General features: G+C 44.7%; 2 protein-coding genes across 4 annotated transcripts in view; both read left to right on the top strand.

Moving 5' to 3' along the window:
* Window positions 1–25,625, top strand: part of LOC144692582 (flavin-containing monooxygenase 5-like) — a 406,487-nt gene that overhangs the window by 268,602 nt on the left and 112,260 nt on the right. The window lies entirely within an intron of this gene.
* Window positions 14,745–25,625, top strand: part of LOC144692581 (flavin-containing monooxygenase 5-like) — a 37,181-nt gene continuing 26,300 nt past the window's right edge. The window contains exons 1-2 of one of the 2 annotated variants that reach the window (XM_078561589.1): window positions 14,745–14,963; window positions 24,564–24,701. In XM_078561589.1, coding sequence (XP_078417715.1) covers window positions 24,570–24,701 — 132 coding nt within the window. In that variant the 5' untranslated portion in view covers window positions 14,745–14,963; window positions 24,564–24,569. Of the gene's footprint in view, window positions 14,964–16,487; window positions 16,610–24,563; window positions 24,702–25,625 lie in introns of those variants that run through there. The other variant, XM_078561587.1, reaches the window with a different exon arrangement.

Here is a 25,625-nt window from a genome sequence, read left to right as displayed (position 1 = left end):
AGGCAGAGCGAGCCAGAGGCTTCGCAGCCATTGCTGGCTTCCCCCACGTCCAGGGTGCAATAGACTATACACATGTGGCCATCAAGGCGCCAGGAGGTGAGCCCAGTGCCTTCGTCAACAGGAAGGGCTTCCACTCCATGAACGTGCAGATAGTGTGTGACCACAGGATGCTGATTCTACAAGTCTGTGCAAGGTTCCCAGGCAGCTCCCACGACGCCTACATCTTCAGACACTCCCAGGTGCCGGGACTCTTCAGTGCTCCAGCCTGGCTGGATGGATGGCTGCTGGGTGACAAGGGCTATCCACTCAGAAGGTGGCTCATGGCACCCGTCCACCATCCAAGAACAGAAGCTGAGCAGCGGTACAATAGGAGCCACGGCACCACAAGGGCTGTGGTGGAGAGAACCATCGGTCTTCTCAAGATGCACTTCCAGTGCCTGAACCGCCCCCAGGTCATGTGTCACTGATAGTGGTTGCATGCTGCGCTCTCCACAATCTGGCACTGGAAAAGGGGGATGTATTGGAGGAAGAAGATGTTGATGCAGATGCTCTGGCCACAGACAATGAGTCCAGTAGTGAGTCCGAGGACCAGCACACTCAGGTGAACGCTGAGGGGATAGATGCTGACCTGGGCAACCTCCAGGGAGGCAGGGACACCCAGGAGGCTTTGATCCAAGGCTCCTTCAGCTAGCACACTAAAGAGAGGAGCATTGTTCAGTCCACCCTGTACCTGCATTGCCATTGCAGCCTTGCCACCCCCAGCTGAGTGAAACGTTGCAGGGCTCATCCGATTCGTGACCCTGGAGCCGCCATAGACTCACTCCAAGCAGCCAGGGCTGACCCCCTTGCTCAGATGCTGCCTCCATCACATTTGCCACTCACACTCAGACCGTCCAAACCCACGAACACTACCACCTGGGAGGACAAGGGCAGCAGGTAGATGGGTACATTGCCACCTGGAAGTTCCCCCCCAAGTCACTCAGCATCCTGACCTTGAAATGTTTTGGCGTTCCACCACTGTGGCTGGATCAAAATCCTGGAACTCACCCACAAACAGTACTGTGGGTGTTTCTGCACCACATGCAGTGGATACAGAAGGCAGCTCAGCACTACCCTCTCAGGGGCAACTAGGGATGGGCAATGAATGCTGGCCCACCCAGCAAAGGCCACATCCCTTGAATGAATGAATACAAAAACAAAATTCTGAGTTGGTGGGGGGGGGCCAACCTAACTGCTGTGCTAAGTGACCCATGCCAACACGGTACTCACCCTTCCCGATCACAAGAGGTCATTAAACCGCTTGCTGTACTGCACCCATGTGCGTCTCACCACATCACGGGAGCTAATCCGTTCTGCCACCTCCTCCCAGGCACGTTTTGTTATGCGGAGGGGCCCTCAGGGGTCAGTGGCGGTCCCTTTGCCTCCTGAGTCTGGGCGTGCTCCGGTGAGGCTGAATGGAAGGACATTTGATTAGTAGAAGTCATGACACTGTTAATGTGTAAGCCTGGCACCCGGATCAGGATGCGCTCTCCTCATTCCATTATCAGTGGGGATCCCATGTTGGAAGCTGAAATCACTATACAGCCAACAGTGGAATGTTTGCACTGACAGACATTGTGACCTCAGTGCACGGCCCTCTTACCTCCCACTGGCACCCCAACCTCACCACGGCCGGTTTACCTGGGCGCATGGTGCCTCTCCTGCTCTAGTGCCTCCTGCTCATATCTGTTCATGATGAGAAGGTAGGGCCTCCTCCTCCCATCCCTTGGCACGAGGATCTTGCGGCGTGCTGCCATCTCCTCGAGGAGGGCAGCGAAGCACTCATCCAAAAACCTCGGGGCTGACTGCCCTGCCGACCTGCCCTCCTGTCTGGCCTGCTCTCCGAGGACACTATCTGACATCTTCCTGTCCGACATCAGTGGCAGCCCTTGGACGGCTGCCTGCGCCGTTTTTGAATAGGCCGCCGGGTCATCATTGAACCCGGCGGTCATTGACCTTCCCCAACAGCAGACAAGGCCATCAGGCCCCCGTGCCTGTATTTCCAGTCAGGTTTTGTAACATCTGCATGATGTGTTCTTTTATCAGTGGAAGCACTACTTTACCACCGAGGCCACAGACAGCATCGCTGTCAAAGTCATCATCTTCAAGTTCGTCCAAATTTGACCAGTTTTCATCATTCTCTAAATCCACCATCATTGCCAGCATCGGTGGAATAGCTTGTGATATAATGTTGCTGTGTTTTCTCCGCATGGCAGAGGCCGTCTCATACAAAGTCACAATCACTTCCAGTGCCAGCTGACGCTGCATGTTTTGCAGTCCGCGCAGAGCTTGAGGCTTAATGTTAAGGTGGGCTCGAGATGAGGACGTAAATATTTTGGTGCTGTGTCTGCAAGCTCCACCAATGATTACAGCACCGAATCATTATTTTGATAACGGCTGATCTCAGGAGCTGCGATTTACGCTGGGTGGGCCTTAATTGGCCCGCCCGCGTAAAATGGCGGCACAGAGCCGATCACGGGCAGCGATCAGCTCCACGCCCACCCATGCCCGCTCCCACCATAGGTAAGATCCTGGCCTGGGTGACAGGGATGGGGAAGGGGAAACGAAGGAATATGAAAAAAACCCTGGCCCTACTGCTTTTTGAGCTACTCAATCACTGTCACTTTCACTGGTCACTTCATCCCGAACCCTCCCCCCTCTCTCTCCCCCACCACCACCTCCCGCCCCACCCCCACCAACTTTCTTCCATAATTACATTACAGGCATGTGTTCTTGTTTGTGACAGGATCATTTCTAGTGCACATATAATGTCAAGATTCAAAATTAGAAGTTGTGTGTCAGCTCTCCTGATGGCCAATAATGGATAGTTGGATGTAGTGCTGAGTCATAGAAACCTGGGCATTCCCTAGTCCAATCCCTCAGACTGTACTGAGTTAGCTGGTGCACTGGTAGAAAACAACCAGAGAAGAGAGACAGGGAAGAAAAGTTAATCAGAGCCTTCTTCATGATGACAGTCCAGTAACAAGGTACGTCTGTGGATACCAGGCAAGAACAGAGTTGGGACGTGCAGTGATCCTTCAAATGGTTGAATAACTTACTGATCTTCACTGTTTAGGCTTACACAGTGAGACTAGGATACAGCACTGCCAGCAGCTCCACCTCAATGATCCACAGATGGCATCTCAAGTTTTCTTCAGTCCCTACCCTTGCCATACCAGTTTTGACTGACTGGGCCCATAAAATGGTCAAACTCTTGGGAGACCATCCTCATATAATGGGAGAATCACAGAATGATTGCAGCATAGTAAGAGGCCAGTTGGCCCATCTTGTCCATGTCAGCTCTCTAGAAAACCAACTTACCTAGCCCCAATGCCTTCCCTTTTCCCCATAGCCCTGCAAATTTTTCTCTTCAGAAAATGATCCAATTCTCTTTGAAGGGTTCGACTGAATCTCTCCAAAGCACTCTCAGGCAGAGCAATCCAGATCCTCACCACACGCGTCATAAAAATGTTCTTCATCATGCCGCCATTAGTTCTTTTATCAATCACCTTAAATTGATGTCCTCTGGTTCTCAACCCTTCCACCAACAGGAACAATTTCTTCCTTTCTACAATGTCTAGACCACTTGATTTTGAAAACCTCTCTCAAAACTCCTCTTAATCTTCTCTTCTCCAAGGAAAATAACTCCAGCTTCTCCAATCTATCCATAAAGTTGAACTTTTTCATCCCTGGAGCCATTCTCGTGAATCTTTTCTGCACCCTTTTGTTCACAAGTACCGCCAGGTCCCTCTGCCCCCAAACCCCCTTTAGAATTGTATACTTGAATATATTGCCTGTCCTCATTCTTCCTAATAAATTAATCGCTTCAAACTTCTCTGCATTAATTTTCATCTGTCAACCAGCCTGGCTATGTTCTCTTGAAGTTTATCACTGTCCTCCTCTCACTTCACAATATTTCCAAGTTATGTGTCATCTGCAAATTTTTGAATTGTCCAGTAGACCAAGGTCTAGGTCATTAATATATATCAGGAAATATAGGAAAAGGTGATCCTAACGATAACCACTGGGGAATCCCACCATATATATTTTTCTTCAGTTCAAAAAACAAACATTCGCCACCACTCTGTTTCCTGTCACTCAATCAACTTGGTACCCACACTGCCACTGTTCATTTTATTCCCTGGGTTTCAACTTTGCTGATAAGCCTGTTACTGGCACTTTATCAAATGCTTTTGGAAGTCCAGGTACACCTCATCAACCGCATGACCCTCATCAACATTCTCTGTTACCTCATCAAAAAAAAGTCAAGCAAGTTAGTTAAACACGATTTGCCCTCAACAAGTCCATGCTGGTTTTCTTTAATTAATCCACATTTGTCCAAATGACTTTGTCCTGAGTTATCATTTCCAAAAGCTTTTGCGCCACCAAGTTAAACTGGCAGGCCTGTAGTTCCTGGGCTTATATCCTTACACCTTTTGTTAGACAATTTTCCAGTCCTCTGGCACCACAAGGTATCAAAGGAGGATTGGCAGATTATGGCCAGTGTCTCCACAACTTCCCTCAGTATTCTTGAACAATGACTTGGGGAGCAACTTCTTCCTTGGTAGAGGCAGAAGAAAACCACTCATTTACTATCTCAACCATGTGCCTTGTCTCCATCCATAAATCCCCTTTTTGGTATCATTCACCTTTTTACCTCACTAATACGATTCATATACCTTTAGAAGATTTTTGGATTCCCTTTTACGTTAGCTTCCAGTCTCTTCTCATTTTCTTTGCTTATCTTATTTCTTTTGTCATTTTCCCTCTGGACCTTCCATATTCACCCTAGTTCTCACCTGTATTTTCCCCCTGACATCTGCCATAAGCACCCTTTTCCTGCTTCATCTTGACCTCTATCACAATTGTCATCCAGGGAGCTCTGGATTTATTTACCCTAACTTTTCCCCCTCGTGGGGGTGTGCCTTGACTGTACCAGAACTATCTCCTCTTTGAAAGCAGCTCATTGTTTTGTTACAGTTTTGCCAGCCAATTTTGATTCCAATTTACCTGGCCCAGATTTGTTCTCACCCTGCTGAAGTTGGTCCTCCCCTAATTCATTATTTTTACTCTGGATTGCCCCTTGTCCTTTTCCATAGATAAACCTTATGATATGATGATCACTGCCCCCTAAATGTATCCCTACTGACTCTTGATTCATTTGACCCACCTCATTCCCCAGAACCAGATCCAGCAATGCCTCGTTTCTCGTTAGACCAGGAATAATATGGATTCTAGAAACTTCTGAACGCACCTCAAACTATTCCTGCTCTCTGTCCTTTGCACTATAATTACCCTAGCATAGACTGAGATAGTTGCCTACAGAGTACACCTAGTAGTGTAATGGTGCCTCTATTGTTTCTTTCCAAATTAATTCTGTCCTTGGCCCCTCATTGACATCTTCCCTCTCTCCAGCACTGCCAACGTTCTCTTTCGTAAGTTCTGCTACCCCACCTCTTTTCTTTCCTTCCCTTGCTTTCCTGAACACCTTGTATCCAAGAATATTTAGTACCCAGTCCTGCCCTTTATGAGCCAGGTCTCTGTTATCCCCACGACATCATATTCCTATGTGGCTATCTGTGCCTGCAGCTCATCCACCTCATCTGCGATTTGGCACATGTGCTTGGACATGCCGCAGGTCTGGAGAAATCGGATCTATTAGTCCAATAAATATTTGGCTCAAACAAACATTTCCTCCAGCACTTCCCACATGAATTTTTTTACTTAGAAATCACTTGATTGATTGCATTCATCGGAGAAAGCAACAGTGTTAAAGTACTCAAGGACACCAGCCCTGACACTTGCACAGCTGTGACAGAAGGCAAGTATTCTTTTCAACCAAAGTGCTCTTAATTTCCCAGTTACAGCACCCATTGTGTAAAGCAGTCAAATCCCCTGGACAACAGTTTGCCTGACATAACAAGTGCTGACCTATGGGCGCAACCAAACTCCCTGGTAATACCAAAATGCTCTATCTTTATTCCATCATCTATTCTCTTTAAAGATTCTGAAGGGCATGCTGCATATTTTCAGTTTTTCCGGTTTTATTTTTCATATAAATCTTGGCAACCTGTGACTACTGTGACTGTCTGGTACTATTTGAAAGTTTGTGTCTCAATGCATTTTCTATTTACATTAAAACTAACATCTGCATCATTGATGTTCTTTCCTTCCCCTGCTCCAACGAGGTTACTGTGGAGTCAGCAGTAGCCAGCATTAGGCTGAGCCAGTTTGGCTTGGGCTGTAGCTGTAGCTAACTTTAAAGTCATTAAACGATAGTTTTAATTATGCTTTTATGGTGTCAAATAGTTACAGCATAAGGAGCATTTGTGTATGTTGATCATTACTGCATAAGGCATGATGGTAATATTGCAGGTAATGTGATTGTGGCTGAATCCTGAATTTGGTATCTATCTTGGTCAGAGGTTGAATGCCTCCAATGTTCCTTAATCAGGCTGGCTAATGTAAAACTGCTTGTAACTGCTAATGTAAAAGTGCTGATTATGCTTGATTTTTTGTATTTACATATTGAGTACATGTGCCATTTTTAAGGCCCAGTGCTGTTCTAATGTTCCCATTTCCTGGATGTATAGTGGCTCATCATCAAACCAACCAAAACATGTGCTCACTAAGAATCAGCAAGAAACTTCTTTGTCAATGCTGCTGAAACTCATGGCTCTGTTAGTTGCCCTTGGTGCTGTTTACCTGTTTCTATAATTAGTCGGAAGGTCTCCTTGAGGAGTTTTTCTCAGCCAATTAATGCTAGAGATTCAGGGCAGAGTATTCCGTGCTCGCTGAGGGCGGCCATGATAGGTGGCGTGAGCGGACAATATGGCGCAATCGGTTTCATGACAGCGGGAAGGCAGGTCACGATTGTCCGCTCATCCCGCCAACGGCGGGCCGTGTTTCCCACCATTGGTCGTCAGGAACCTCATTGCAATACGTCAGCATATTATTATCAGGCCATCCCCCCAGGCTCTTGCACACCCGCTGGATCGCCCGTCCACATTGGTGGGAAAGCACGCCGATGTGTTTCACAACAGCACACAGGCGACGTGCACTTGGCGGCCTTCACTTTGGGTGAACTGGAGGTGAGAACACAGCAACGTTCTGCAGAGCTTACCAGGGTCGCTTGTTGCTTTACAGGCTTCAGGGGCGCCGGGGGGGGTCAGGGTTAAGTGCCGCCCTGCCTCGGAGGTGGCTTTTGAGGGTGAGGGGGAGCGGGGGGGTAAGTGCAGCCCTGCCTCTGAGGTAACTGGTGGTGGGGGGGTTGGGTGGTGGTTGAGGGCCTCCTGCCTCTGAAGTGACTGGAGGCCGTGGATGGGGTGGGGGGGGGGCAAGGGCTGCCCTGCCATTGAATATAGCACGCAAGAATTCGGGGTGGGGGTAGGGTGGGCGAGGGAAGTGGCCACGCATTTGGTAAACCTGTAGAAAGTGACCATTCCTCTGCAACTGAGACAGTTCAGGCGCAGGCACATTGATATGATTGGAGTCAGGCTCCCAGCTTATCTGCCCATTCAAGCAACGCAGAGGCATCAAAGTGCCACCAAGTTCTCCAGCCTGCTTTCAGGGTCCTGCTGTGCGGCAATAGCACCCTCCTCAGCCTGTGGAGCTGGAGCCGCTGAGATCACAGGAAGAGGGGAGTCGAATGGGCCAGACACTCTCTGAATCACCTGGATAGATGGGCCTGGAGTGTGCACCTGTGGATCCCCCTCCCTGTGGGTGCCCCAGGCTGAATCCTTGAGGAGCAGGGGTAGCTGCAGTGAGATCGAGCTGCCCGGCATCCCTCTTGCATATAAACTGTTAGAAGCCAAATATGGCATCAGCGATGGAGTTGAGCCTGTGCAGCAGTGCAGGAGTGACGTCCTGGACCAAGGTCTCCATGGCAGCCTCTATCCTACCAGTGTTGACCTTGGTGCGTTGACATGCTGGCGCTATCACCTCAGACTGAATGCGGACAGACTCCTCCATTGTGCCTTGCAATCTGAGAAGTGCAGTGGACACCCTTTCCTGATGTTCCCGAGCTTGCCTTTGCAGCTCCAGTAACTGTAACATGACTGAGTCCAGAGTCTCGTCATCCGACTCGGACTCAGCAAATTTCTGGCCTCCAGCAGTCCTCCGAGTGTCGGACACCTGGGAAGTCCCTGCTGCCGCATGCAGTGGATCATACGGCGCGATGTGCACACCAGGGGCTACTCTATAGCTAGCTCCCATCAAGATGTGTTTCTTTGGGGCTTGATTGGAGGCCCTGGGTCATGGACTCTGTTGGCTGTTTGGCAGATGTGCCTGCGAAAGCAAGGAGAGATAGTTAGTGCATGGAAGTGGCCTGTGAAAGAGGACACATCACTCACAGTATGGTTGTCTGATGGATGTTGCACTGCTGGATCCTCACTTGGTAGAGCACCACCGACCTCACCGTCAGCACAGGAATGGTCCACATGCTCGCCGGCCAGCTGGATGGCTTTGTTTTCAAAGTCCGTGGGAACCCTGATTTCGGGCATTCTGCAACCAGTCTGTGACCTCTCCCTGTTGTTGTGTGCCAGCTTGTCCTGCATGGATAGAGATGGAGAAAGTGTAAGCAGGCCGCCTGCTGGGCCAGATGATAAATGTGCCTGGCCTGTGTGGGTGGTGAGTGGTCCCATGGTCAGGATGAGGACAATGATGGTGAGTGTAAGAGAGTGAATATTGTGGTCCCTTGAACCAGCAATGAGTGAGGGCCTTGTGGATGTGTGATGCGTTTGTGAGTTGAGAGTGATGAGAAGAGTGACTTACCCTGGCGGAATGGAGATCATTAATCCTCTTGCGACACTGGGTGGCTGTCCTCTTCTGAAGGGCATTGGCGCTGACCACCGCTGCCACCGGTTCCCAAGACGGATTGGTTATGTTGCTGCCCATCCTGCGGCCAAAGCCGGGGTACAGGACATCCCGGCGGGCCTCCGCGGCATCCAGCAGCCGCTCGAGGGACCCGTCATTAAGCCAGGGGGCTGCAGTCTTCTTGCCTTTGAGGGCCATGTCTCCCAGGCAGCTGTGGTGAGTGGGAAGCAATGAGCGCTGTGCTTGTAGTTAACCTTTAAACATGGCAGCCGGCGTGATGCAGCAGCTCCTCATTCGCCCGCCCACCATGGAAACAGCGTGTTTCCCGGGAGTGCGTAAGTAATGAGGCAGGCTCAGGACGATATGGCGTGAAAACCTGCCACCACTGTCGACGGGCAGCACGTCGCTTTACCCGCCTGCTACTGCACTTAGTGCAAATTTGGGGCAATTCTGCCATCAGGTTCTGATTGTTTCTAATCATTGCATTGATTACTTCTCGTGATGTATTTTGATTCCTGTCGAATTTGTTCCTGAAGACTGGGTGCCAGGCTCAACATCTGGTTCAGCTATTGTTTTCAATGGAAGAAACATTTTGCCAAGAAGCAGCCTGCCAACTGTGCGTGCTTATTTAATGAACAAAATGTTCTGTAAGATGTTAATAATTAGTAATTTACTCACTGCATATCTTTTTTTATTCATCGGCTATTACCACGGCATTAATTACTCAGGTGATTTACAAAAATAAGAGTGAAAGTTATATATTTTTTAAAATATGCTGAGAGCTTTATTAAATAATGTGTTGCAGTAAGGTATCACTGTCAAAACTTTCTAAAAGTGAAATAATCCATTCCAGCCAATTCTCAAACATAACAAAAACAGAATTACCTGGAAAAACTCAGCAGGTCTGGCAGCATCAGTGGAGAAGAAATCAGTTAACGTTTCGAGTCTTCATGACCCTTTGGCAGAACTGAGTATAGTTAGGAGAAAGGAGAAATATAAGCTGGTTTAAGGTGAGGGGGGCGGGGGGAGAGAGAAGTTGAGGGTGGGATGATTGTGGAGATAAGCAAGCAGTGATAGGAGCAGATAATCAAAAGATGTCACAGACAAAAGGATCAAAGAGGTGTTGAAGGTGGTGATATTGTCTAAGAAAAGTGCTAATTAAGAATGGAAGACAGGACACTCAAGGTACAGCTCTAGTGGGGGTGGGGTGGAAAGACTAACAAAGTTTTAGTTTTAGATTTAAAAATAATGGAAATAGGTGGGAAAAGAAGAATCTATATAAATTATTGAAAAAAAGGGAGGGGGGAGAAACGGGGTGGGGATGGGGGGAGGGGGAGTTTAAGATCTAAAGTTGTTGAATTCAATATTCAGCCCGGAAGGCTGTAAAGTGCCTAGTCGGAAGATGAGGTGCTGTTCCTCCAGTTTGCGTTGGGCTTCACTGGAACAATGCAGCAAGCCAAGGACAGACATGTGGGCAAGAGAGCAGGGTGGGGTGTTAAAATGGCAAGCGACAGGGAGGTTTGGGTCTTTCTTGCGGACAGACCGCAGGTGTTCTGCAAAGCGGTCGCCCAGTTTGCATTTGGTCTCTCCAATGTAGAGGAGACCGCATTGGGAGCAACGAATGCAGTAGACTAAGTTAGGAGAAATGCAAATGAAATGCTGCTTCACTTGAAAGGAGTGTTTGGGCCCTTGGACGGTGAGGAGAGAGGAAGTGAAGGGGCAGGTGTTGCATCTTCTGCATGGGCATGGGGAGGTGCCATAGGTGGGGGTTGAGGAGTAGGGGGTGATGGAGGAGTGGACCAGGGTGTCACGGAGGGAACGATCCCTACGGAATGCCGTCAGGGGGGGTGAAGGGAAGATGTGTTTGGTGGTGGCATCATGCTGGAGTTGGCGGAAATGGCGGAGGATGATCCTTTGAATGCGGAGGCTGGTGGGGTGATAAGTGAGGACAAGGGGGACCCTATCATGTTTCTGGGAAGGAGGCGAAGGCGTGAGGGAGGATGCGTGGGATATGGGCCAGACACGGTTGAGGGCCCTGTCAACGACCGTGGGTGGAAAACCTCGGTTAAGGAAGAAGGAGGACATGTCAGAGGAGCTAATTCTCAAACATTATGGTTGCAGGATTGCACTTACCTTTGGTGACTGTAATTGTTGAGTCTGAGATAACTAATATTGCTGGACTGGATGTTAGATACTTTTGAAATGTTGTAACAGGTGTCGATTGTAATGTGCGATATGTAATTTTCTGACAGAAGTGAAACACCTCTCGTCACTGCAGAGTTGAGGAGTTAGTTTAGTGCACCACCAAGTGGTAAATGTTCAAACCCATTGCAGCCCAGCACATGTTGCCAGGTGAAGGCAGTTGACTGGATTTTCTTTTTGAAAAATTAAATCTGAAATATTGCTGTTGGTTTGAAACTGATCTTTTCAAGATTGTCAGCAATCCCAGTGGTCAAATTACATTCACCTGTGGCATTTACAACGTTGTAAAGTAGATGCTGGTACAGGAGTTAAAATGACATATGGCACAGCCGATGGTAAATGCTGAATTGATCAAATCCCAAAGGGAAACTTGAAACAACTGCCACAACTTGTTTTGCAGTTTGTATAAATTTCGAGATGCGTGCCTTGAACACAGTAGTAATAAAACCACCCAGTCTTATAGGTTTTTACAAAACTAGATTAAACATTTATGAATAAGAGAAATGATTTTAAATACATACACAGATCTATAAATTACTACTATGATAACTTCTAAATCTCCTAATCAATCTAACTCCCAATTACACTTTCGTTAAGGCAACAGTAAAACACATAGATTTTAAAAGACCCGGGTAAAAACCCACGTCGAATTCAAGGTGAGTTTTCTTAACTTCAGTCCTTTGAAGACAGCAGCTTGAGGCATAGATGCTGAAGGCTTTTCACACTTGTCGGATCTCAAAATGCCTCCCTTACAAACAGCCCTCTCTCCTTTATACATATTTTCTTCTTTGAATGCGAATTCCCATTGTCTCACAGGGCAGAATTTTACACTCGGCATGCGGGCACACACTCGACACGCTCGAGCATAAAATTACGCACAATGATGCTGGACGTGTATCCCGATGCCATCGTGCATTCGCACGATATTTTGTTTGGTGGGCGTGCACCGGAGTCGGCTGCACGCCCACCAATAATTGGAGGGCCCATTAAAGCCATTAACAAGCTAATTAAAATCAAATTTACGCTATCCATCCAACCTTACTGTTGGTGGGCAGGCGAAAGGCCAAGCGGCCTGTACATTTTTTAGGAAACCTCATCCCGTGGATGAGGCTTCCTAAAGCAAATAAACATTCAATAAAAACTTTATTTTTGACTTGAAAACATATCCCAGCTCGTGAGGAGACATGTTTTTTTAAATTTTTACTGCCTTTATTAATTTTTTTTAAAAAGCACTTCAATCTCCCTAAGGCAGCTCCGCGCCAGCTCACTCTCCCTCTTCCCTCCGTCCGCACAGGTGGCGCTGAGCGCTGCCGCTCGTGATCTATGCAGGCCCGCCCACGTGAAATCGCGGAGTGGAGCCAATCGCGGGCAACAGTTGGCTTCCTGACCACCCCTGCCTGCTCCCGTTGAGCCAGCCCGATGAGGGAAAAATTCTGGCCAATATGTCTTTTGAACTTTACCTCTCTACCAATAAAAAAATCTATCATAGTACCAATTCCACCAGTAATCTTTGGGAAAAATAAATAAACACACTATTTCTTACTACTTCTGCTGGCTAGGTATACATTACACTTCCTCCTTTGAATTCATGCCACTATACTTTGTTTAAAAATATAAATGTTCCCTTTACGCTTCACATTCTCAAACTTGCCATGTTTGCCGAATTAACATTTCAGACCTAATTTCTCTTCTTTTGTCAAAGCACCCAGACTAGCTGCCTCTAATTCAATTAAGTCACACACACACACAGACACATCCCACTATTACTCTATTTTACAATAATATCCAATAGCATTATGGAAATTATTACATCTTCCTGATAATACTTTGTGGAAAACTTTATGTTATTCACTCATAAAAGCCAGCATTCATTGTTCATCTTAATTGTTCTTGAGAAGGTGATGGTGAGTCACCTTGAACCACTGCAATCCATGGTGCAGGTGTGTCCACGGTGCTGTTAGGAGGGGAGTCCCAGGATTTTGACCCAATGACAATGAAGAAATATATTTCCAAGTCAGGATGGTGTGTGACTTGAAAAGTAACTTGTAGGTGATGGTGTTCCCTTACAGGTGGTGTACCTGCTACCCTTGTGCTTCTAGGCAGCAGAAGGCACACATTTGGAAGGCACTGTTGCAAAGCCTTGGCAAAGCGCTGCAGTGCATCTTGTATATGGTACACACTGCTGATTCTGTGCACCATTGGTGGAGAGAGAGAGAATGTTCAAGGTTGTGGATGGGATGCCAGTCAAATGGGCTGCTTTGCACTGGATGGTATCAAGCTCCTTAAGTGTTGTTGGAACTGTACTCACCCAAGCACGTGGAATGTATTCCATCACACTCCTGATTTGGACCTTTGTAAGTGGTGGTAAGGCTTTGGGGAGTCAGGAAGTGAATTACCTGTTGCAGATTTCCCAGCCTCTGATCTGGTATGGTAGGCACAACAGTTAGGTGACTGGTCCATTTAAGCTGCTAATTAATCATATTAATCAGCAGGTCTGACAGCATCTGCGGAGAGGAACACAGTTAACCTTTCGAATCCATATAACTCTTCATCAGATGATGAAGAGTCATACAGACTCAAAACGTTAACTCTGTATTCCTCTCCACAGATGCTGTCAGACCTGCTGAGTTTTTCCAGCTATGTTTTGTTTTTGTTTCAGATTTCCAGCATCCGCAGTATTTTGCTTTTAATCATATTAATCAATTAGCCTACAACAGACCCAGACATGTGAAAAAGCCCCAGTAGTGGAGAATTTTGGGAATCAAAAACCACCTATTCCTCCCAGTAAACTACCCTTACCACATGCCAAGCTCCAAATTACTCCTATACTCTACTCTGAACCATTATTTTGTGAAATAAATGTCACCAATTTTCATTGGAATGAATCCGCACTGTTTCCATCGCCTCCCTCGGCAGTGTGTCCCCATAGATTGACCACTTACTTCCTGAAATATTGTTTCCCTAGGTTAGTTTTGTTTTTTTTTTAAAATGATTAAATGTCAGCGATGGAGAACAGGGGAAACTACTTTAACAAAAACAGAATTACCTGGAAAAACTCAGCAGGTCTGGCAGCATCAGTGGAGAAGAAATCAGTTAACGTTTCGAGTCTTCATGACCCTTCGGCAGAACTGAGTATAGTTAGGAGAAAGGTGAAATATAAGCTGGTCTAAGGTGGGGGGCGGGGGGAGAGAGAAGTTGAGGGTGGGATGATTGTGGAGATAAGCAAGCAGTGATAGGAGCAGATAATCAAAAGATGTCACAGACAAAAGGATCAAAGAGGTGTTGAAGGTGGTGATATTGTCTAAGAAAAGTGCTAATTAAGAATGGAAGACAGGACACTCAAGGTACAGCTCTAGTGGGGGTGGGGTGGAAAGACTAACAAAGTTTTAGTTTTAGATTTAAAAATAATGGAAATAGGTGGGAAAAGAGGAATCTATATAAATTATTGAAAAAAAAGGGAGGGGGGAGAAACGGGGTGGGGATGGGGGGGAGGGGGAGTTTAAGATCAAAAGTTGTTGAATTCTAATTCTGTTTTTGTTTTGGATTTCCAGCATCCGCAGTAGCTTTTAGCTTTTTGTTTTTGAAACTACTTTAACCATGGAGTTCACTTCCTGGGTTAGTGGTTGAGGCTGAAGCTACGTCACATTCAAGATAATATTGGAAATCGAAGTGGGCGAAAAGGACGCGGCGAACGTGGTGAGTGAAAGCGATTTGCTGCATGTGTGGGAGGCGGTGTGTTTGTTTCCAATCGCCAATTTCACTTTCTCCGTGAAACTTGTTGCTGCGGGGAAGCCGGTGGCACCACTTGCGGTTACCCTCCTGCCTGCAGCCCGTGTTACCACTGCCGTTTCCAGTGTGCCTGCAGCCCAGAGTTTTTGACAGAATAATCCAGCCCAGTGTCCAAAGCAGTGAGTTGTGATATTTTCAATGTCTTTCTCTTTAAAACGTAAAGCTATGTTAGAACTCTGTATTTTTTATTTGTCTGAATCCAGATAATAGATAGTGCTAAAAAGTGACAATGTTTTGCAGTTTCTCTCCCCTCCCCTTGAAAATTGGAGTAAATTCACAGGATTGCACAGACTGAATCTCCCACCTCCGCTTTACCCTCCCTCCCTCCTTCCCTCTTCACTCGCTAGCTAGCTGGGGAAACTTTGTTCACTAACACCGCCCGGCTAGGCAGGCAGGCCTGAACCACATCTGAAGAAGTGCTGGAGGCGGCTCCTCTCAAACAAAGTTTCTCCTGTGCTCCCGAGGGGGGCGAAGCGGAGCTGGGAGATTAAAAGCAAAAAACTGCGGATGCTGGAAATCCAAAACCAAAACAAAAATAGCTGGAAAAACTCAGCAGGTCTGGCAGCATCTGCGGAGAGGAGCACAGTTAATGTTTCGAGTCCGTATGACTCTTCAACAGAACTAAGTAAAAATAGAATAGAGGTGATATATAAGCTGGGTTAAGGGGGGTGGGGGGGGCGTGGGGGGTGGGATGTGTGACAAGTAGGGCTGGATAGAGGGCCAGTGATAGGTGGAGATAACCAAAAGATGTCAAAGAGGTGTTGAAGGTGGTGATATTATCTGAGGAATGTGCTAATTAAGGGTAGAAAGCAGGACAAGCAAGGTACAGATAAGCCCTAGTGGGGGTGGGGTGGGGGGAAGGGATCTAAATAGGCTAAAAGGTGGAGATAAAACAATGGATGGAAATACATTTAAAAATAATGGAAATAGGTGGGAAAAGAAAAAAATATATAAATTATTGGAAAAAAGGGGGATCGGAAAGGGGGTGGGGATGGAGGAGAGAGTTCATGATCTAAAGTTGTTGAACTCAATATTCAGTCCGGAAGGCTGTAAAGTGCCTAGTCGGAAGATGAGGTGCTGTTCCTCCAGTTTGCGTTGAGCTTCACTGGAACAATGCAGCAGGCCAAGGACGGACATGTGGGCATGAGAGCAGGGTGGAGTGTTGAAATGGCAAGCGACAGGGAGGTCTGGGTCATGTTTGTGGACAGACCGAAGGTGTTGCGCAAAGCGGGGAGATTCTTGGCTTCATGCCAGTCTGTACAATCGAATGAATTTACTTCAATTTTAAATACTTTTAAATAAAAGCTATTATTCCATTAGTCACTTTGAATCAAACAATTTTAAATTCTGTTTCCTTTTTCTTTGCTGTGTTTTTTTTCTCTTGTCTGCTTTCGGATGGCAGGTATACATGATCCTGCCAATCACACCTCCCCGGGACAGTTCTTTTGTTTATTTATCTAATTACTTTTGGCCTTGCACCTTGAACTCTTTTGTCATTTAATCTCTCCTGCCCTCCACCCTATCACAGACCTTCCCTTTTTGTTCTTTTTCCCACCTTTCACCTGCTCGAAACATTTCTAATTTTTTCCAGTTCTGACAAAAGGTCACAGACTTGAAATGTTAACTCTATTTCTCTCTCCACCGATGTTACCAGACCTGCTGAGTATTCCAGCGACTTCCCCCTTTATTTCAGACCTCTAGCAGCTGCAAGTGTGTTGCTTTTGTCTATTAAAGCTTGTTGTTTAAAGTCATTCGGGCCTGAATGGTGGTTACTATCATCAGAATCACCTTTTGATTTGACTGCAACCATGGAGAATTACACTAACATGCTCTAAACAAAGGAATTGCATTTATATAGCACTGTTCATCACCTCAGAACATCACATTGTGCTTCAATGATAATCATTTTGAAGTGCAGTCATCGTTCTAATGTGGTGGGAAGGTGGGAGGGGAGGGGGAGGGGGAGAGGTGGGGGGGGCAGGTGCAGAAAATCCCACCCTATATTTTCCAAATCCCTTTTGAAAATTATTATTGAAACTGCTTCCAGATACTTTTCAGGCAATGCATTCCAGATCATCATAACATGCTGCCTAAAAGGAACTCGCCTCTTCTTCCCTCTGGCTCTTTTATCATTTACCTTAAATCTCTTGTTACTCACCCTCCTGCCTGCAGCAACAGTTTTTCCCTATCCGGTTTATCAAAACCCCTCATAACTTTGAACATCTCTTAAATCTTCCTTTAGCCTTCTAACTCCAAGAAGAACAATTGCAGCTTCTCTAGTCTCTCCAACTAACTAAAGTTCCCCATTCCTGGTACCATTCTAGTATTTCTCCTCTGCACTGTCGTCAAGACTTTGACATTCTTTCTAAAGTGTGGTCTCCAGAATTGGAGAGAATGCTCGGTGCTTTATAAAGGGTTAGCATTGTGCCTTACTTTTGTGCTCTGTCCTCAATTTATAAAGCCAATGATCCCATTTTTTAAAAGACTTCGCAACTTGTGCAAGCACGTTCAAAGACTTGTCTTTATATCCCCAGGTCTATTTCTTCCTGCACCACTTACTGTACCATTTAGTTTAGATTGACTACCCTCATTCTTCCTTCCAAAATTGTATCAATGCACTCTTCTCTGCGTTAAATTCCATCTTCTCATTTCAGCAGTCTTATGTCTTCCTGAAGTCTCTTACTCTCCTCCTCATTGTTTACTACATTTCCAAGCCCTTTCATCGCTTAAGTTGTACTCTTCATTTGTACCAGTGTGAACTGGGTGTCTATACTGAATATAGGGAAGCGTATTGCACACATTAAAGCCTGACAACAGCTGTACCTTTTTCTTTGATTTCTGTGTAAATCATGGCTGGTTGCAACTCTAGTTATACCACTGGTTGCAAAAAAACCAACAAACCGAGAAGGACCACAATTAAAGTTTCCAAGGGAGAAAATGTACCTTAGTTCATCAGCATAGGATTTTGAACAGCAGATCATATCATTAGCTCCATTGCAGTTCCCATCCTCCTGTTCAGCCATCAAGTGGCTGAGTTCCAAGTCACTATCAAAATAAAATGGAAAGCTAAGTTCACACTTTGGACTTGATTCAATGAATTGGATAAATAAGCTGTAGATAACAGTGATCATATGTTATCAGTCAGCAAACTTACCCGCAAGGGCAGAATTGTTGTCCTGATGGGGGATTGGTCTTCACTGGCTACTTTTTTAAAAAATCATTCTCATGGCGTGGGTGTTGCTGGTATGGTGGCATTTATTGCACTTACTTACACTAAGTGCAGTGGCACAGAGGTTTGTAGGCCATACTTAACATTCCTTCAATTTTGAAGGAAACAAAAATCTGATTGAAAAAGCGTGTGAAGGCCTAAGATTTATTTTCTTAAGGGTGGTTCTGCCCCACAACATATTGATAAATTTTTTGACATTTGATTGATACATTCAATGGTTGCAGTGAATTTGGGAAATAGATTTTTTAAAATCTAGCACCAATTTTTCTAATTGTTGACAACTACTGCCTTTCCCATTCAGAAACTAATTTGCTCAATATTTTAAATTGTTTTAAAGAAACACTTAACACTAAATAGAGGGCTCAAATCTACCCTACTATCACCAAGATGGAGCACTTTTGTCTCTGAGATTACTTATCTAAATTATTTTCTTGCTCACCATGGCTCAAGATATTAAAAGCCAAATTAATGTACACAATGTCCAACTTTCCAATGTACATTCATCATGGAACACACACAAGTCCCCTGTATAAGTAATAGTGGCACAATTAGTTAGCAATTGGATAAATATTTGAAGGGAAAAATGTTGCAGGACAACTGGGAAAGAGCAGAGGAATTAAACTAATTGGAGATCTATTTCATAATTGGATATATTAATTATTCAAGTAGATTTAGCTATACATTTCAAATCTACGCACAAATACTGTCGGTGTTTAAATACTGTGAATGATTTTAACGTTTTTTGTTTTGTCATAACTTGAACTAGCTATTCGATAATCTTTTGAAGTTACTTAGTACAGGTCAATGAGTCGAACCATTCTTGGAAGTGGGTTGGAACGGTCTTTGTCCTTTTGTCTATGACATCTTTGGCAATCTCTTCTTTGCCTCCACCTATCACTGGCCCTCTATCCAGCTCTACTTGTCCCACCGCCCCCCCCTATAACCAGCTTATATTTCACCTCTCTTCTATTTTTCCTTAGTTCTGTTGAAGAGTCATACGGACTCAAGACGTTAACTGTGTTCCTCTCCGCAGATGCTGTCAGACCTGCTGAGTTTTTCCAGGTATTTTTATTTTTGTTTTTGTTTTGGATTTCCAGCATCTGCAGTTTTTTGCTTTGAACTTATCTTAAGATTGATGTTGTAACTGCCTCCTTATTAACAATAACGTCAAGCTCTTCTCAAAAGAGGCATTTTGCAGCTGAAAACCTTCGAAGAAATCCTGCTGATATTCTTGAAAGCAAAGGAAACAATTTAAAAATTGTCTGCTTAGTGCTAGAATTGTTGCCAATTTGAGGAGTTAGATAACAGGACAGCTGCTGCAGCTATATACCTATTATTTTGCCATTAGATTGTATATGTGCTGATAATTTGCTATCTTGGTATCTGTCCAATGAATATTCAGCCTAACACAAAATTTATTGTGATCATCTTCCGTGTCCAGAGACTAAGGTAGGACCTTGTGACGGCTATAGGTTGTCAGGTACCTAATGGATTCTCTGTTCAAAAACCTAGACACAAATTCAGAAGCTTGTATAGACCTCAGGGTTAGGATAAACTATCCCAAGGATGAGGAGTGTTGGAACTCGCTATGGGAGTGATCAGCCAGAATAATCTATGGCAAAAAAGGTTTGAAGATCAGAAATCTAACATGCCCTGTGTTATCAAGCGCCCATTCTGACAAATTGCTCAAGTTGACTCAACAGGCCTGTCACGGTTCATAACATTTTGGCCGTATTTCCAACTGAAAGGATGTGGGCATTAGTTATGTCAGGTTGTGCTTTTTTTTTAGTAAGTGTGCCTCTGAAAGGCTGATATTGGTTTATTGATCAGCAGGCAGCCTCAGGGTGTAATAATTATAAATGAGATGCAAACTTGTCTCTGAGATCCAAACAATGGACAATTCATTATCAATGCCTGGTTATTCAAAAGAACACTTTTGCACCTTAGTGTTGGAAACATTTTTTTAATCTCTTTGGGGGCTGAGTAGCTTTAAAATATCAGAACACAAGAATCAATGTTGCATCAAAAGGCAGTGATGGGAGCAAAGCAGTGCCCTAGCCAGTCAGGCAGGGTACAAATAGATTACACTTTTACTTAGAACTAGGAGTAGGAATCCTGTGTGGTTTAACTTTGCAACAGTGCAGAAACAGAATTCGAGCCAATTGTATCATGTGACTCTTATTATTCTGTGTGTTTTATCTTGGCCTTCAACAAGCAGACTCATGACTACAGTCAGGACATGCGGAGGCAGGGGGTCAAGTAGCAGAACGAATAGCAAACTAGCTACAAAGCCGAGAGTAAAGGGTAGCTGCTCAGACTAACAAAAGGTAGGAAATCATGTTCCACAAGTATTGGTGTTAGGAGCACTGTTGTTCACTATTTCCATAAACAATTTGGGATTGAATGGACATTTTCAGAATTTGTAAACAAAATACAAACCAAATTGTGGATATTGTTGATTAATGAGGAAGACTGCAATAAAACACAGGAAAACTTTAAGTCTGCAGAATGTGTGTGGAATTGGCAAATAAATTTCAATACAGATAAATGAGAAGTGGTGCATTTTGGTAGGAAGAATAAGGAGGCCATATACTCATTGGAAACTGTTAACTTGGTATACCTTTGGAGAAATTGAAGATGTACCTATATGTTGAACATGGAAATCCAGTCAGATAATGAGGGAGTTTCATTGTAATACCATAAGACCATAAGACATAGGAGCAGAAATTAGGCCATTTGGCCCATCGAGTCCACTCTGCCATTCAATCATGGCTGATAAGTTTCTCAACCCCATTCTCCCGCCTTCTCCCCGTAACCTTTGATCCCCTTACCAATCAAGAACCTGTCTATCTCGGTCTTAAATACACTCAATGACCTGGCCTCCACAGCCTTCTGTGGCAATGAATTCCATAGATTCACCACTCTCTGGCTAAAGAAGTTTCTCCTCATCTCTGTTCTAAAAGGTCTTCCCTTTACTCTGAGGCTGTGCCTTCGGGTCCTAGTCTCTCCTACTAATGGAAACATCTTCCCCACGTCCACTCTATCCAGGCCTTTCAGTATTCTGTAAGTTTCAATCAGATCCCCCCCTCATCCTTCTGAACTCCATCGAGTATAGACCCAGAGTCCTCAAACGTTCCTCATATGTTAAGCCTTTCATTCCTGGGATCATTCTCGTGAACCTCCTCTGGACCCTCTCCAGGGCCAGAACATCCTTCCTGAGATACGGGGCCCAAAATTGCCCACAATATTCTAAATGTGGTCTGACCAGAGCCTTATAAAGCCTCAGCAGCACATCCCTGCTTTTATATTCTAGTCCTCTCAAAATAAATGCCAACATTGCATTTGCCTTCCTAACTATCGACTCAACCTGCAAGTTAACCTTAAGAGAATCCTGGACTAGGACTCCCAAGTCCCTTTGCACTCCAGATTTCTGAATTCTCTCCCCATTTAGAAAATAGTCTATACCTCTACTCTTCCTACCAAAGTGCATGACCTCACACTTCCCCACGTTGTATTCCATTTGCCACTTCTTTGGCCATTCTCCTAACCTGTCCAAGTCCTTCTGCAGCCTCCCCGCCTTCTCAATACTACCTGTCCCTCCACCTATCTTTGTATCATCTGCAAACTTAGCCAGGATGCCCTCAGTTCCATCATCTAGATCATTAATGTATAAAGTGAAAAGTTGTGGTCCCAACACTGACCCCTGTGGAACTCCACTAGTCAGCGGCTGCCATCCTGAGAAGGACCCCCTTATGCCCACTCTCTGCCTCCTGCCAGACAGCCAATCTTCTATCCATGCTAGCACCTTGCCTCTAACACCATGGGCTCTTATCTTTCTGAGCAACCTCCTGTGCGGCACCTTGTCAAAGGCCTTCTGGAAGTCCAAGTAGATAACATCCATACCTGTGGGTTTCACGACCCTACCAGTAGATATAATTCAGTGAGAGTTACATTCCATAGAACAAAAAGTATATGCTCAAACCGATTAGAGGAATTCCAGTACTGGTGCCCTAAGCCCTAGAAGATACCTGCAATAGTTAGTAATAGTAATGAGTGCTAAATGACAACGTTTCTAACGTGGGCAAAATGATCCAAACATACACTGCACTCAACAGCAGCTCTATCAGAAACAGATACAGGATATGGTGCTGACAATACTCCCCAAGTTGATCCAGCATCCCAGTCTGAAAGTGTGTGTATGTAATGAGTAATGGCCTAAACCTGCCGGTAAAAATAGCAAGGCCAAACACCCCAATTTCCTCCCCCAAAACTGACACTATAGCACAAAATTACAAACCTCCCAGAACTAATAGAGCAGGCAACTCAAAATAACAAAGCACTCCACATCTTTATATTACCAAAGTCAGTATATCTGTTTCACCTGCTATTGAGAATTCCCACTTTTAATATATCCATCTCTAACTGTACTGCTTGTGTGAAACCCTTTACTTGTATCATCTGTTATATATGATAGCAAGCCATTTTGCACAATCTGGCCATTGGGTGGGCTTTCCCCACAAATCACTCAAAATGCCCTCTGAAAATCTTTCAACTGAAAATTTCCTGAGTTTTTTTCCTCTTTGCTTGGTAACTGAAACCTGATTGGTCAATGTAACTGGTGGCATGCTCCAGGTTAACTGCATTATATATGAATTAATAATATGGACATGGGCTCGCCACCAACATTTGACAACAGATTGGAGTAGTTTGCAGTTTTGTAGCAAATGCAGTTCCCAGTTGGCTGCGGTGTTTTATGATTGCTAAAGGGAACAAAAAAGTATTCAGAAGCTCTGGAAAATCTATTGGGCTAAGCTACACATCTGTTTCTAAGTGTGCAGATAAAGCCTGCTTTAAGTCCTGCCATTTGCATTAGGCCTTAAATAAGGCTTATATAATTCAGTGTTTCAGTGATCTGTATGAGGTACTGGTTGTGCCACAATGGTGTACAACACAGAAAGAGGATATTCTGGGATATTCAGCTCACTGAGTCTGTGCCAGCTGTTTAGAGCAATGCAGAACTAATCCAACTGTCCTGTTTTCTTCCCCATAGCCTTGTATCTTCCTCACCTTCTAATATTTATCCAATTTATTACTTAAAAGGTGAATGGTGTCCACCTCAACTACACCATGTAGCAAAGCATTCCATGCTCCAGCCATACGCTGTAAAGAAATTTCTCCTCACTTCTCTCCTCACTCCATTTTAAACAAACTACTCTTATTACAGATACACCAACCAGAGGAAATGGTGTCTCACCGTTCACTCTGTCAGAACACATTTTGTAATTTGAAAAGCCTTTATTAAATCTCCTCCTAGCTTTCCCAGCTTCAGTGGAAATCATCCGAGTATTTCACAACTTTTCTCAAACTGTTGCTTCCCAGTCTTGGCATCATCTTGGTGATTGTACACTGTCTGTGGCTTTAGTGTCCTTCTATAATGCTGTGGCCAGAACACCACACAGTACTCTAATTGTGGCCTCATCAGTCTTTATCCATTTGCATCATTACATCTTGAACTCAATCCCCTGTATAGCCCGCTGTAGAAAGGATATGGCTGGCATTCAGAAGGTACAATTTACATGACCTTGGATCATACTGGAGATTCAGGAAGTGGGTTCATTGGAACAGTGCAGTTTTATAGGAGGTGAATTTGAAGCATCACATTTTGGAAAAAAGTGATTCAGGGTCAATATTGCACATGTACAACTGATGCGTGTGAGTCATGATAAAATTCACAACTGCTTTAGGAAGGGAGAGGGAAAGCCCAGATTTTATTTTCACACAGAGTTAATAGCGTGTGGAATGCACGGTTTGAAGTGATTCATGGAGACGAGCCAGTCTTCACATTTTAGTCTGGAAGAAACACTTGAAAAGGAAAACAATTTTGCACAGACAGGGAAATTATCTGCTGTGGAGAGAGTTTAGTGTTCAACATGGATAGAGGTCTGGAGTACAGATCTCTGATATGAATGGAATTTGATGAGGAGGGATAGAGGTCTGATGTACATTGCTTTGCTGCAGATGGAGTTGGGTGATGAAGAGGAATACAGAGCTCTGCTGTGGAGACTGTTTGGTGACATGGGGGGATAGAGCTCTGGAGTACAGAGCTCTGCCATCAAGCTAAATGGGCTGATAGTCCTCCTTCTACACTCGCATTTCTGTAGTTGATGATGAGCTGTGACGATCATTCCCCTTATTTCCCCTCTGTCTTTGTTTTCACTCTCCCCTAACTCAACAGTTTAATTTCACTTTAATTAACATTCAGAAAAGGGTAGGAATAGACCACATCCAACCCATAAGTGCCCACCCCTTCCACTAGCTAGTGTGACCACTTGCACCACAGTTGTTGACCTCTAATTACCTTGCTATCCAGTAATAAGGTTGGCCTATGATTTTCATGGAAACAAATGTTTGCTTTATTTGATGGGTATTGGTGTCTCAATTGTATTTTACCCAAAGAAGTAATATTGAACTGGTGTCTATTTGCTTTAAGGTGAAAATGACAAAGCGAGTCGCTATCATCGGGGCTGGTGCTAGTGGCCTAACTTGTATAAAGTGCTGTTTGGATGAAGACTTGGAGCCTGTCTGCTTTGAGAGGACCAATGACATTGGAGGGCTCTGGAATCTTCAGGTATGCTCTGGTGTTTGAGAGGGTTTCATTTGGTGTGATTGAAAGCCAGTGTTCCAACCCCACCCCTTTCTGCCCACACCATTCAATTCAAGGTGGGTCTGACCCCAAACAATAATAAAACTTTATTTATGAATTGTATATAGTCTTACCTCCCCCACTCTAGACCCATCATGCTGCCTGAAAGGCAGTAAAATACCAGGATCCCATTGCACTGACTGAAGACTGAACAAAGATATAAATTCCGTGTCCAATAATGATCCAACTCTAAAGTTCATAAAAGGAGAGGATTTCTTATACTGTTTGGCCTTGATGCTGCATGCTATGTAACTCCAATGGGGTGTCAAGCAGGGTGTAAACATTGCTCAAGGGGTGCATAAGATTTCCTCAGTACAAATCGTGCACTCCAACCACTGCACTCAGTTTTTTTTAAATTACTGGCTACAAGCAGAACTTGTGTAAGCAGAGCTCACTCACCACAGATCCAGAAACTGCATTAGACATCTTCTCAGCTTGATCACAGACTGGTGATGCATTGTAATCCCAGCCATAAACAGAAATATTTCACTGAATACAAGTTGACGCCATTCCATTAATACCAACCCCAGTGTCTCATGCATCAAGAGACAAACTCTTAAAAGTCAAGGAATTTGGCACATAAATGATGAGTTGCTTTATATTTTTAAACAATACAGATTGACAGTTAGTTATATAACAGGTCACAGCTCTTTTCAAAAGCTATATTACTGCCTTACAGAAAATATTTAGACCAACCGGTGTATGCCTTTGTTTATGTGCCACCCAAGCCTCCTCCCACCCCTATTCACCTATTTCTCTCCCTCTCTCATGTCTTTATCTAGCTTCACTTAAATGCATCCACACTATTGACCTTAACTGCTCCTTGTGGTTGTGAATTTCATATTCTAA

This window comes from Cetorhinus maximus, chromosome 17 (assembly GCF_964194155.1).
Source record: "Cetorhinus maximus chromosome 17, sCetMax3.hap1.1, whole genome shotgun sequence".
Taxonomy (NCBI): Eukaryota; Metazoa; Chordata; class Chondrichthyes; order Lamniformes; family Cetorhinidae; genus Cetorhinus; species Cetorhinus maximus.
This window is presented reverse-complemented; position numbering and strand designations above follow the sequence as displayed.